Consider the following 12348-nt stretch of genomic DNA (forward strand, 5'->3'; position numbering starts at 1 on the left):
GTGTGTTAACTTTTGATCTTCGGTGCATGTTCCTATGTTACATTTCAATAGCATGTGTTTCTTTTTCTCCCTCTTTTTAACTCTGAGTATTTAGCTTAACATAGTCATCTTTGGATGGATTCCTGCTCTGAAGCTTTCTGTTTTCTATGTTTAAAAGGTAGCATTGACTATGCTTTTATGTGTTCTTTTAAATGCAGTTGTTGTGGGAGGCCCACCCAGATACTTTAACTAGGAACAAGCTTTCCGTGGTGTGATGGGGTTCCCATCGTGCTTCACAGCCCTCTTGGTTTGTGTTTGGCAGGTGTACCAGGGCACACTGCAATTCCTCTGTACAGAAGTTGCTGAACTGTATTGTTCACATTGAGCAATTTATTACATCAAAGTCTTGCTAAGACTATTTAATCTCTCAGCTGTAGGGCATTAATAGTCCTCACCATAATGTGTTTGTGTTGACTGTCTTTGCTCCCAATGTGATTGATAAAAGGTGGTTGGAAATGTAATAATACAAGCTCCTGTTGCATTCATATAATAACTCAAAAAGTGGAACACAAATGCTTCATTCATCAAGAGGAAATTCAGGATAAATGTAAATTATTATAATCGCTCCCAAAAATATGCTTGTACCAAATATACATAGATTTGTCGTTGTTCAGAACTGTTATTTGGCTTTTAATAGTCAAAACACATTTTTCTGTGTGTAAATAATACTTTGTGAAAGCTGCTTTTCCCCTCTCTTAGTCCTGACATGTATTACAGAGGTGAGTATTTTTCCTAGCCTTCCAGAGCAAGCACTGAAAAGAGAAGACCAGGTCTCTCTGCTCTTCCAACCAAGTCTACATAATGTCAGAAATGCTGACAAGTTCTTGCTGTTTTCAGGATATATCTGGTATGAGGAAGAATCCACGGGTGCTAGTCCTTGTAATATGAGTTATTGCTAATAATGAAAACAACAACACAGACCAAAGAAAGGTTAAGGAAGCAGAACAGATATGTTCTTTACATTCTGCTGGTTTAGAAATGACTTGTGGTGATATTTTGAAGGAGAGAGGGTTGTTGCTTGTAATTAATTGAGTTCTGTTTGGATTAATAGTGGCTGTTTGGAAGCTTCATTCAATTAGAAAAAAAAGTTAAAATATAATAATTATGCATGAAGTGGACAGGGACAGCAATAAGCACATTTGACTCTTCTCTACCAGATGTTTACCTTTATTATTTTGGCTGTGTGCACTCATATAATTGGATTTCTTTCATGCTTTTGCATTTGATAAGCATTTAACTCTGACTATTTGGCTACGTAAGGCTCAAAATGCACCAAAGAATTGGCTTGGTTCCTGACTTTTCACTGCAGTCCCCCGTGAACAATGCTCTAAATCTACTTAGCATGTCACCCTGCACTTTACTGGTCTGGTGGCCCCCTGGAGCCATCCAAAACTCTCATCTCTCTCCCTCATCACCATCACTCCCCCAGGGTACCACCCGAAAGGTGAAAGTGTTCACAGCATGATGACAGGCCAGCTTTACACATCATATTCCAGCTGAGTTTTAATTAAACAGGTTTCTTTCTTCCTCTCTTTTTCTCTTTCTCTTTCTCGCTCTCTTCTCTCCCCCCCCTCCCCAGTTCCTCTTGCTTTTCTCCCCCCTCTCTTGCACACACTCGCTCTCTCTTGGTCTCTCTCTGTTTTATCAACCCTAATGAAGCAGTATTCTTCATCGATCCTGCTGATTGCCAGCCCATTCCTTTTGTTTGTTGGCACCGAGCCATTCAGCCGCACTCTGACAGCTCAGCTCGTCTAATTAGCTCTGTTGTTCTTTTCCCCATGTTTCACCACGTTGCAAGTTCAGTTGAAGTTGCCACAAACTTAATCCTTCCATTCCTGCCATAAATTCACATTCTTAAGCTGTCTTTATTGTAGAGAGGAGCAGCCTTGTGTGGGGACTGATCTTCAAGACCTTAACATCTGACCTTTTTATAAGCCCTTTTTGCAAAGAAATAGTGGCAATACATCTCTGGATTTCTTCATCATGTCTGCTGTACACCATTTCCTTTGAAATGAAAATTCAATACAGTAATCCTGCTACTATCTTCTGCATACTGTTGTGTAGTGCAGAAACACTACACATGATTTGGTGGCTTTTTCCTTGGAAAAACAAACAAACAAACAACAAAAAAACAGTTTGAGATTTATATGTGTGGGGAGAAGAGGAAAGCAAAAAGCAGGAAAAATAAGCCTAGAACACCTTCCCCATGCCCTGCCAAATAATAGTGATTAAAAAAAAAGCAACAGAGAAAAAACAACAAATGGTGTGACTATTAAGGGAGCACAAGCACAGGGAGAACAGAGGTTGAGTTGTATTCCTAATTTAATTTGAGGGCTTTGGGAGTTTCTGCTGACAGTAACATTCAGCTAAGCCAACACATCAGACTCCATTTCAGGTAGGGGAGGACTTTCTTAACAAAACATGGAAAGCTTTTTTGTACAGCCTGACTCTGATGCTGCAAATGTTGCTTCTCACATTTGCCTCCAAGGGTTAAGTTCATCACCAGGATTGCTTGCTGGTCCAAGTAAGGCACGTGCATAAACTTCACCTATATGGGGATCACAAATGCTTATTCCTTTCCTTGTAGAAAACATTGTTTGATTGTGTAGTTACTGTAAGTAAATTCAACTGGATTTCTGAACATTGGAAGATGATGGAAATGTTATTGAAGACTGGATTGGCAGCAACATCATCTCCCACAGAGAAGCTTTGTTTTTTACTGCAGACAGCAAAGGATGAGCTAACCATATCATTGGGGTGATAATGATAATAGGTCTGGCAAGGGTTTCTGTTTGGCTGCTACAAGGAAGCAAATATCTTTTTCCTGTGGTAACATTTATTCTAAGTATAAATTTTTCAGTGCTGCCCTACACAGACATCTTAATTTGAAAAGTTGGGTCCTATGAAGAAGAGGACAAAAGGATCATGTCAGAGCTGAACTCCACTTTCTAATATAATGTACAACAAGACACAGAATCTTCCAGCTTTACTCTATTCCTTATTTAAGGAGAAGGTCACATTTAGGGAATCTTTTGTCAAAAATGTAGCCTGTACCAAACAGGACAGTAGAACAAATTTATGTTGCTTTCCTAACAGCTGTCAGTGACAAGTGTATACATTTCACTTGCTGTTCAAAAACGTGGAGTTTTTTGTCTTCAAACAAGTTGTGGGTCCTTGTAGCTTATATTCATTTGTAACATTGCTGTGGCACAAAAAAATACATTTAAAAGCAATTCTGAGTGGAAGATACCTTTAAGGTTACTGTGCTTATGCATATTTTATTGTTTATGGCTGTTTGATCAACTTGATGTATTTGCTGAAATGTCTTCTATGTATGTGTATGTAATAGGTTCGCCCACCAAGACCTCATGTCGTGAAGAGACCCAAGAGCAACACTGCTGTGGAAGGACGAAGAACTTCAGTGTCTAGTCCCGAACAGTAAGTACTCTGCTGCTCTGCTTCTCTCTGTGGGTTCAGAGCTAGCCAAAGGAGAAATTAAAAATTATTACAGACCAAAGTATTTTTTAAACTAACAAAACAGTTGCGTTTTAGTTTTTGGAGCAGTTTAGAGAAAGTGCAAAGAACAAAGAAACCAAAGTTTACTTACTGGAAAATTCTGCTTTTTCAAGTTAGAGGTAATCTGATCAGTTTTGGAGGTTTGTTCATTTCTTTGTTGTTTTGTTTTAAACTCTGCTTTAAAGAAATTGTTAGCCACATCCTTGCAAGTCCAGGCTTTATCTGGAAGATCTGGAATTGTTTGTTTTATACTGATGGCAGTAAGGGTTGCATCTCATGCTTGTTAGAGGCCCCCTTACAGAAGGTAATGAGCCGTATAGTGAAGGCTTGTAGGGCTTAACTGTCTTGCATAGTACCAGCAGATTTATCATCTCTTTGATTTGATTATGAAGTAAAGAGGGGTAATGTCCCAAATCAGTTTTACTGCAGTAGCCTACTGTTGTATTGCTGGAGATATTCTTAACACATTGCCTTGGCTGAGTTAACAGCAGCCTATCACTGAATACCTGAAGAGAGTGGAAATACTGAACCTTACCTACATAGCCCAAAAGATACTACTGGGTGTGAAAAAAATACATGTAGGCTGCATCAGTATGCATTTTGGATTGAAAATTTTTTGGATTCTTCTGAGTGTAGCCACTTAGCTGTTTAGAAGTACAAAAGATTCAGCTGCACTATGTTGTGGGTAGATGCAGAGCCTGGAATTAGCTGTTATTCTAAAAGGTCCAAACGAGCAGGTTGCCTCCTCCCTCTTCAGAATTTGGAAGGTTCAGAACTGTTCATTTTGCCTGGGGTGGCTGGTCTTGAAAGAAGTGAAAATTGTGGCTAGAGTAGGGACAGACCTGCTTGGCACTCCAGAGCAAACAGCTGAGCAGGAATGTGAGAACAGCAGGTAACAGAGCCAATAGACATTCTCCAAGTTGTGTGGCAAGGTTAAACTGGTGTTCCTTGTGTGTGAGGCAGCTGTTGTCCTGTCCTTGAACTGCAAGTGGAGTGGTGTTTTCCAAATGTCCAGTGTTGCAGCAGCACAGCCTTAGCTTGGAAGGTCACTCTGGTACTGCTACATGCAAGCAGAAGTCTCAAGGGCTGCAAGGTGGTTGCACTGATCTATCCTTGTAATTCATCTCAACCTGTAACACAGAGCAGTTGCATGTCTCATCACCACTTTACATTATTTATGTCCTGGACTGTGGTGGCTTTATTGTCTATGAAGTGAAATGCTTTAAATGATGCCCAGGATTACAGGATAGTTTTTGCATCCAAAGATAGTAAAATCCCATTTAAAAAAATGGCCTTTTTTCATGTGTACCAGTTCCCTGTTAACAATGTTCATGAAAGATAAAGAGATGGAGGTTGGCCTCCCCACCACCTCCCACTTCCCAATATTAAGTCCGTGGCTAGCTTTGTCCCAGCCTCTCTAGGGTGGGGATGTGGCTTTAGTTGAAATGAATGGTCACTTTTAAATTCTACAGAATTATTTCTCCATTGTAGAGTGGAATTTGGTTGCCCTCTTGTGGAGTAGATTGCAAGTCCTGCAGAAGGGCTTGTGCTCTCGCAGGCTGGTAGCTGTCCCTGTACAGACACTACAGGAATTTTTAAAATCAAACTTTTTACTTAATATTGAATAAGACAACTCATGGCACATAGGTGAAGGGTAACTGGGATGATGTAACCATTATGTGTGTTTTCTATGATGAGTTATGTGTGTTTGGAATCAAAAGCTGCTTGACATTCCAATGTGGCTTGCTGCTAACATGTACGTTCAGTTCCTGTCAGAGAACAGAAATAAGTGTAACCAGGAATGATAAACATCCTGTTTATGCTAATGCTAGTAATATATCGAGTTATAATTACTATTTTACTTGGGTTTCATTTCTTCCTCTTAGTTTGAAGGAGTCATTACAATCCAGCTGCTTTCACAGAATTAACTATGAAACATTTTTTGTGAAAGAGATTGACAGTAATCTACAGCAGAAAATGAAGGTGCTTTGTGGCTAGGCACTGACTTGCTGTTCTTCATGAGCATTTTATTGATAGATTTTTCCATCTTCTAAATGTGGAAGAAAAGCAGGTGTTGTTGCTAATACCACTGGTACTTGCTATATGGTAGCCTTTGTCGTCTCTTACTGATGTTTCACAGCTTCAGTATTTTATCCACTTCAAATGCAGTGTCACAGCAGGATATGATTCTTTTCACTCTTTTGTGTCATCAGGTTCAGGTGGCAAAGCAAACTTTGACATAACTACTTCCAGACAGTTAGTTATACAATATTGCACTCAACTAGATCTCCTGTAAGGTGTCTGGTTAGTGTTTATTAAAATCAAGTTGGGGCAGTGAGCGATGTGGGGGACACAACACACAATGATGATGAGACTGACACTACAGTTGTGATTTCAGAAGTGGAGGAAATATCAAACATTCTTAAATAAAGCTCAAAGAAATGGCTCAGCTAAGAAATATCTTCACATGAATGCCTTTGAAATAGGCAGTGACTCAGTAATCCTCACTAGTACTGTTGGAGTTCCCTTACTGCAAATCAGAGGAGATTCCATGAGAAGAGCAGCAGTGCTGAGAGGGTGCTTCTCTCAAATTAAACTTTATCTAAATATTTAGCTTAATTGCACTGACTCCAAAACTAGTTATTAGCCAAGTTAATCTTTTCAGGTCCTTATGTGTAGGACTTGGTTTTGAGAAGGAACTTCTGTTCAATGAGGAGTTTCTGTATTTAAAACTAACACTAACTTTTTGGTCTTGAAGGCTCCAGAGACATTTTCTAGCATATCTGAGCCTCTGACTTTTGCCTCCTGCTTCCAGCTGGTAAAGACAATCCTCAGGGCAGTGTCAGGCCTGACTTCCAGTGGTATCATTCCATAGGGCATCTTCTTCTCTCTGGAATGTTGCATGTTGTCCCTGAAAAGTAAACCCTTGTGCCAGGCATCCTTTCAGATGGTACATCTGTTGCTGCATTTCTTATGACACTAGGAAATGTGCATCTTCAGTTACTTGAGTTAAGCTTTTAATATGCATAAAAGAAAAGCATTGTTTTGGGTGCATATATGGTCACTTTTTAAATCAGTCTTCAGTTAAAACACAGGAGGGCAGGAACAGTGGCTTTGCAGCAGAGCCAGGATTATTGCTAATGTCTGTTATTAAACCAGTGTATTTAGAAGAGCTGCTGGAAAAATATATTGCTTCCTCCATCAAAATTATCTTTTTTTTTTTTTTATTTCAATAGAAAATGTTTTGTGTTATTTTTTAAAATCTTTTTTATCAATAATTCAATGTCTGTAATGTTCACAATTCTTTAAAAATATAGCACTACATCAAGAATGTATCATCAAAAAAAATAGTTATAAGGTAACAAGACTTTGTAGATGAGCAATCAGAAAATGCTGGATTACCACCTAGGGCAATCCTCGACATGTGGGATATGCCTCCTTAAACACAAATTAGTTGTTCACAGAAATAAGATGTTGCATTTCTAACAGATAGGCAGTTTTTTGAGAGCTCTTTTTTACACCACAGTAAGATTTTCTATTAAATGAAGAATTGGCTTCCAGAGTGCTCTAGGAACTGTCTTCTCTAAGTACCAACTAGCTGGCTTCCAGGGCATGCAAAGTGGGAGGAAATTAAAATAGGAAATCAGAGGGTCAAGCTCACAATTAACAGCATGTCAAAAGGCTCTTGGGCTGGCTAAACCCATGTCAGTGCTGCAGCAGTTCATTATGGCTTTCCAGAGGTCGTGTAGGACTTAGCAGAGAAGCTAATGGCTTTCCCCACATACCATATGAATGGAAATGGGCTGCAGTGCATAGTGGGTTATTATCCTGAATTTAGTATGAAGTCAGCATGTTGGCTGTGTTGAAGCATACAGCCTCATAAAGCACATTAAATTTCTGTTGCTGTACCAGGCTCTTGGAGTTCAGCCACACAGGATTTGTGTACAGTAAAGGTTTTTCATGGCACCACTGCAAGCAAGCACGTCTACTTGGGATGAAAGCTAAGCCAGCAAGTACCTCTAGGACAAGGGTGGCTGGAGTCAGAAAGCAAATTCTGCTGGCCGTGGCAGAAAGACTGCGTGCTTTGATTCCTCTGCCTTGGGAAATGGCTGTAGGGGAAGCTGTATACAATGAAAATGGTACCAAGAACTCAGATGCTCATCAGAGGGACAGCAATGGGAGAGAAACATGTGGAGAGCACTTGCAAATGTGTGCAGGCCTTGCAAACAAAAACTGCAGCACAAGGTGGGCAGGGCTGCCCTTGGGAACCCAAATTCTTCCTGCTCTCCCACCTTTTCAGTATGGTAATTTAGAAGTAATTTTAATTTTGGGGCCTATTTCTGCTGTCTGCTTTGGAGGAAACTGCTCGGAGGAAACAGAGGAAACCGGTGACTAGATCTTTAGTACTGAGTAAGAGGACAAAAATGGGAAATGACCATGTAGAATCATGCATCTAGATCTGTCAGAGCAGGCAGAGGTGGCATCTAGCTTGTTCCCACTTTAAATTATTTGTTAATTTGTAAAAAGGTCCTAAAAACTATAACACAGTTTCCTGCCATTGGTGGGAGCTTCTGTTAGCTGGCTTGGATGACTTTTGTTGCTTTAATTTAAAATACTATTTATACTAATGCTTTTGGGTTTTTTTCCTGGAAATATTCTACTCCTGTGGACTTTGACAGTGTACGAAGTGACACTTTAGAAATCCAGTGCATATTTTAATGGCTTTTGTTAGCCCACACTTAGGTGCACTGAGTATGCAGAAGATGTAGGAAGGAGTCCTAGTGATAGGGCTGTGCGTTGTTCACATTTATAGTTACTATGTAATCCACTCAGTCTCAAGCCTTCTATTTCATAGTGGCAAGAAAAAGCCTATGCATCCAAATCTCTCATTCTCTTCATTCTGCTAAGAGGGACAAATTCCTTAATTCCCCAGAGCTTCAGTATAGCTGTTCTTTAAAAACATATTAATTAAAAAAATAGTCTCCTGCAAACCTGAGAAGCCCTTTTTAGGAGGATAATGACCAGTCCACGGGTCTCTCTATTGTACCATCTCATCTCTATAATCAGGAAAAAGCAACATATTTAATACAATGCAGATTTAATCTCATACACTAAATATCTTTTAAAATTATTACAGAATTCTCCTTATTATTTCCCACATCCTGTATTCACATTTTCTGTATATATATGTATATAAATATATATATATTTATATATAATTTTTTTTTCTATCTCAAGTACATTTAGGTGTCAATTAAATTTGAAATATCTACATTTGTCAGCATTTCATTTTTGGCCAGTGTGATGTGCTGCTGATTTGTCCATGCATCCTGACACATGAAAAAAGCTCCTGAGATGCAGATCTTCCTCATTAAAAAAGAAACCCACACTATCATAATGGTGCGCAGAGCCATGGAGCGCATCCCCAGCTTTATTGCACTGTGTTTCTGACATGATATTTAAAAAGGAACAGCCACGGCTGTCAGTACTGTCATATGCTAGTGCTAACCGAAGACATGTTAAACTAAACATTAGAAAGAGATCAGCAAGTCATCTGCATGGTAACTCAGCTAAGAGATTAGGTAGGCAGGAGCTGGTGCAGTCATGTGGAGATGATGAGGGTTGTAGATGTGACGGACACATCCTTTTTTCCCTCGAAGACTGCAGCAGTGCCTGCCTTGTAGCCGGGCTTGCTGTGACCTGCCTTTTCAGAGACAGCTCTTTGTGTATGAAATTCTAGCAAGTGGTGGGTGGCAGACGGCAGGAGAGTTCCCGAATTGGGTTAATGAGGGAATAGGCACTTTTTTTGGATTCTACTGCCTCGAGCTGATAAAAAATTTAGACTTGGACAGTTTTAGATTGCTCATCCCTTATCGTGGCCCAAAACCTCTTACAGAGCACACCAACAGCGAAACTTAAGTGCTTGCTTTTTTCTAATTACAAGACCCCACTTTCATTTACAGTCTTGCAAGAGCCACAAACGCACAAACACAAATCTTACCTTGCCATATATTGAATCTTGCTTGCTCTGAGCTGCACTGAAGTGCAGTTGATGATCTAGCCACAAGATCTGTTCTTATCTTTCCATAGTTTGTTTTCAGTTTATTTAATGCATGCACACAGACACAATGCATTTGAGTTTAGCATAGTCTGAGGGCAAACAAAAGGTGTCAGAGGCAGTGCTTTAAGGGCAACTGCACCAGTACATTTGTTATACGCAGTTCGGTTTAGTGAATCAGCAAGACAGGTGGAAATGCAGCATTGTTCTGGACCTTTGGAAATGGTTTTATGTTTTCTGGAATCCTGTTAATTGATAATTGACTTTCCTAAGACAAAAAGACATGTATAAAAGGTCAAAAAAAAAGATAAATATTTATGAAGTGTTGTTGATTTCTGATTTATTTTAGATGGAGCCTTTTATTACTATAAACTTATTATTTTTGGTTAATGGTAACTTTCTAAAAATAGTGAAAAGAAAAAGCTAAAAAAAAACCCTGTTACAGCAGTTGTTTCCGAGTGCAGTGGTACCACCTCACTTTCCCTGGATGCCTGTTCTAGCAGGGAAGAGGAAAAGATCAGCTATGCAACAGCTTTAATTGGAGACCCACTGACTATGATTTAACACCATCACACCATCAGCTGCATCCACTGCCACCACTGGTTTAGATTTTTTATTAATTAGCTCTGACCTGCTTGTGAATAAACATTATTCACAGTGGGACCTCTTCAGCTGTCGATTGCAGTGTCCAACTTCTCTTTTAGACCTAGTCTTTTGGACTAGTTTTCCTAACTTTAGTTATTTGGTGAATGAGACAAAAGAACAAGAAGTGATGACCCATTATGAGTTCAAGTGCTGCTACAGGTAGTTTGTTAGGTGTCTGCAACAAATGAGATTCCTTCTCCTTTTATCCGTGCTTTCTGATATCTGCATATCCTCCTCTTTACCTGTAGCATAGATAGGTGGTGTGATACTTTCGTGTTGCTTTACAATGTCTACAGGGTGAGGACTGTCCTTTGTTCCACGTGATGATCCTGATCTTCCTTACACTGAAATAGCAATTTTTCTTCTGGACTTCACTAGCAGCAAAATTCAGTCTCTTCCAACCTGGTTGATTCTATGATCTCAATTGTGTATCACCTTGTATCCCTCATGATGTGTGTTTTAATTCACTACAGTCACTAGGACATTTTCAGTGATAGATGGATGATATAAAATGAAGAAGTTTGCAAAGAGACCTCTTTGGAATGGCCAGGAACAATGTTTGCTTTCATGAGCCTAGTAATTTCTTTTCCATTGTTCTCATGACATGGAGAAGTGTTCATTAGCCTGTTGTTTGGTCTGTAAGACACGTAAAGGTGGTTTATAATGCTCTTGAAAAAAGGTTGCTTGGGTTTTTTCATTTCTGCTCATGAACACATAGACAAGCCAGAACACAACTGAAATGGGAGTAGTAACTGTTAAAAATAGAGTATGTTTTTAAAAGTGTATATAGTTGTGGTGACTTTACACAATGTTGTCCTCAAGTTTGAGTAGATGGAACAGCACTGGGCTGTGGCCTCTGATTAATACTAGTAAATGTTTTTATCTGTTTTTACTACTTCCAGTTACTTGTGAAGCATTTATCTTCATATTTAACTTCTCAGAATGTATTTTTTATAAGCTCTTTTGCTGTCCAAAGCTTTGGTATTTCAGAGGCGGATGATCAGTGGCCCTTGCTTCATACTTTGCTAAAGCATAGGATATTTTGGCATTACAAAAGAGGCAGTATTTGGATTAATTTCTTATTCAGCTTCTTTGTTCCAGTGTATTTCTGTTTAGTGACCCTGCTCCTGTATTCTTTCCTTTTCTACTAAAGCAGATAGTGCATTTAATTGTTTAAAACAGTGATAGCCACTTCTGGATTTGCTCCAGTGGAAAGAGTGAGCCTTAGAAGCTGATACTTCATGCAGAAAAGAGTAATTCACTGGGGGTTTGGTGAAAATGAAGTAAAGCAACTGATAGCTACAATAAATAATAGAAAAACTATTCAGAAATTCAGCAAGCTTTGTTTTTCTTCTATCCCTCAGCCAGTGTATGTTTCCCCAAACCTACACAGGCATGCAGAGTCAGTTCTATTCATTAACAAATGTTGGTGTGGTCTTAGTGGGAAGGAGCTGTGTGTCTGTGTTGGCTTCTTTTGCAGCATGGGTGTGGTTGCAGGTCTTGGTCCCCTGCCTGATTAGATGGCACCCTGGACATTTTTATAGAAGAGTTACGCTTTCTGCCTGAGAAGTAGAGCTCAACATTTACCTGCAGAGCTCTTCATGGTGCCAGTCATCATGTTCAGAAATGATTCAGAGCCTGCGAATCACTTGGTTTCTCTCTCCTCTGGAGCTTTGATGGTGACAACTTGATAACTTCTTTTCTCTTCCTGTCTCCCTCAGCCTTGTAAAGCCTATGCGACACTATACAGTCTTCCTCTCTGAGGACTCTTCTGATGATGAATTTCAGCAGGAAGAGGATCCTGTCTCTGGCTTCTCTGAAAACTTTTTCTTCTCTGCTCCTTTTGAATGGTCTATCCTTTATTCTTCCATTGTATTGATTCAGCCTTCAAACAGTGGGTTTTGCATTGGTCAGGGTGCCTGCTCCCACACTTGGAACTTTGGGAGTGCTCCTGCAGGCTCTGCACAATGCTTCATTTATGTTCAGCATTTCTCCTGCTTGTTTGTTTTGGTATCTAGTGGCATGCAGAAGCATCGTTCTGCATGAACCACAATGCGGCAATGCACAGCTTATGGTTTTACATCGACTCG

General features: G+C 39.6%; 1 protein-coding gene across 3 annotated transcripts in view; it reads left to right on the forward strand.

The window, feature by feature from the left end:
* DENND1A (DENN domain containing 1A) overlaps positions 1-12348 on the forward strand; it is a 197705-nt gene that overhangs the window by 179127 nt on the left and 6230 nt on the right. For 2 of the 3 annotated variants that reach the window (XM_064171293.1, XM_064171294.1), the window contains 2 exons: positions 3389-3477; positions 11980-12108. In XM_064171293.1, the coding sequence (XP_064027363.1) occupies positions 3389-3477; positions 11980-12108 (218 nt within the window). Of the gene's footprint in view, positions 1-3388; positions 3482-11979; positions 12109-12348 lie in introns of those variants that run through there. The other variant, XM_064171297.1, reaches the window with a different exon arrangement.

This window comes from Pogoniulus pusillus, chromosome 35, assembly GCF_015220805.1.
Source record: "Pogoniulus pusillus isolate bPogPus1 chromosome 35, bPogPus1.pri, whole genome shotgun sequence".
Taxonomy (NCBI): domain Eukaryota; kingdom Metazoa; phylum Chordata; class Aves; order Piciformes; family Lybiidae; genus Pogoniulus; species Pogoniulus pusillus.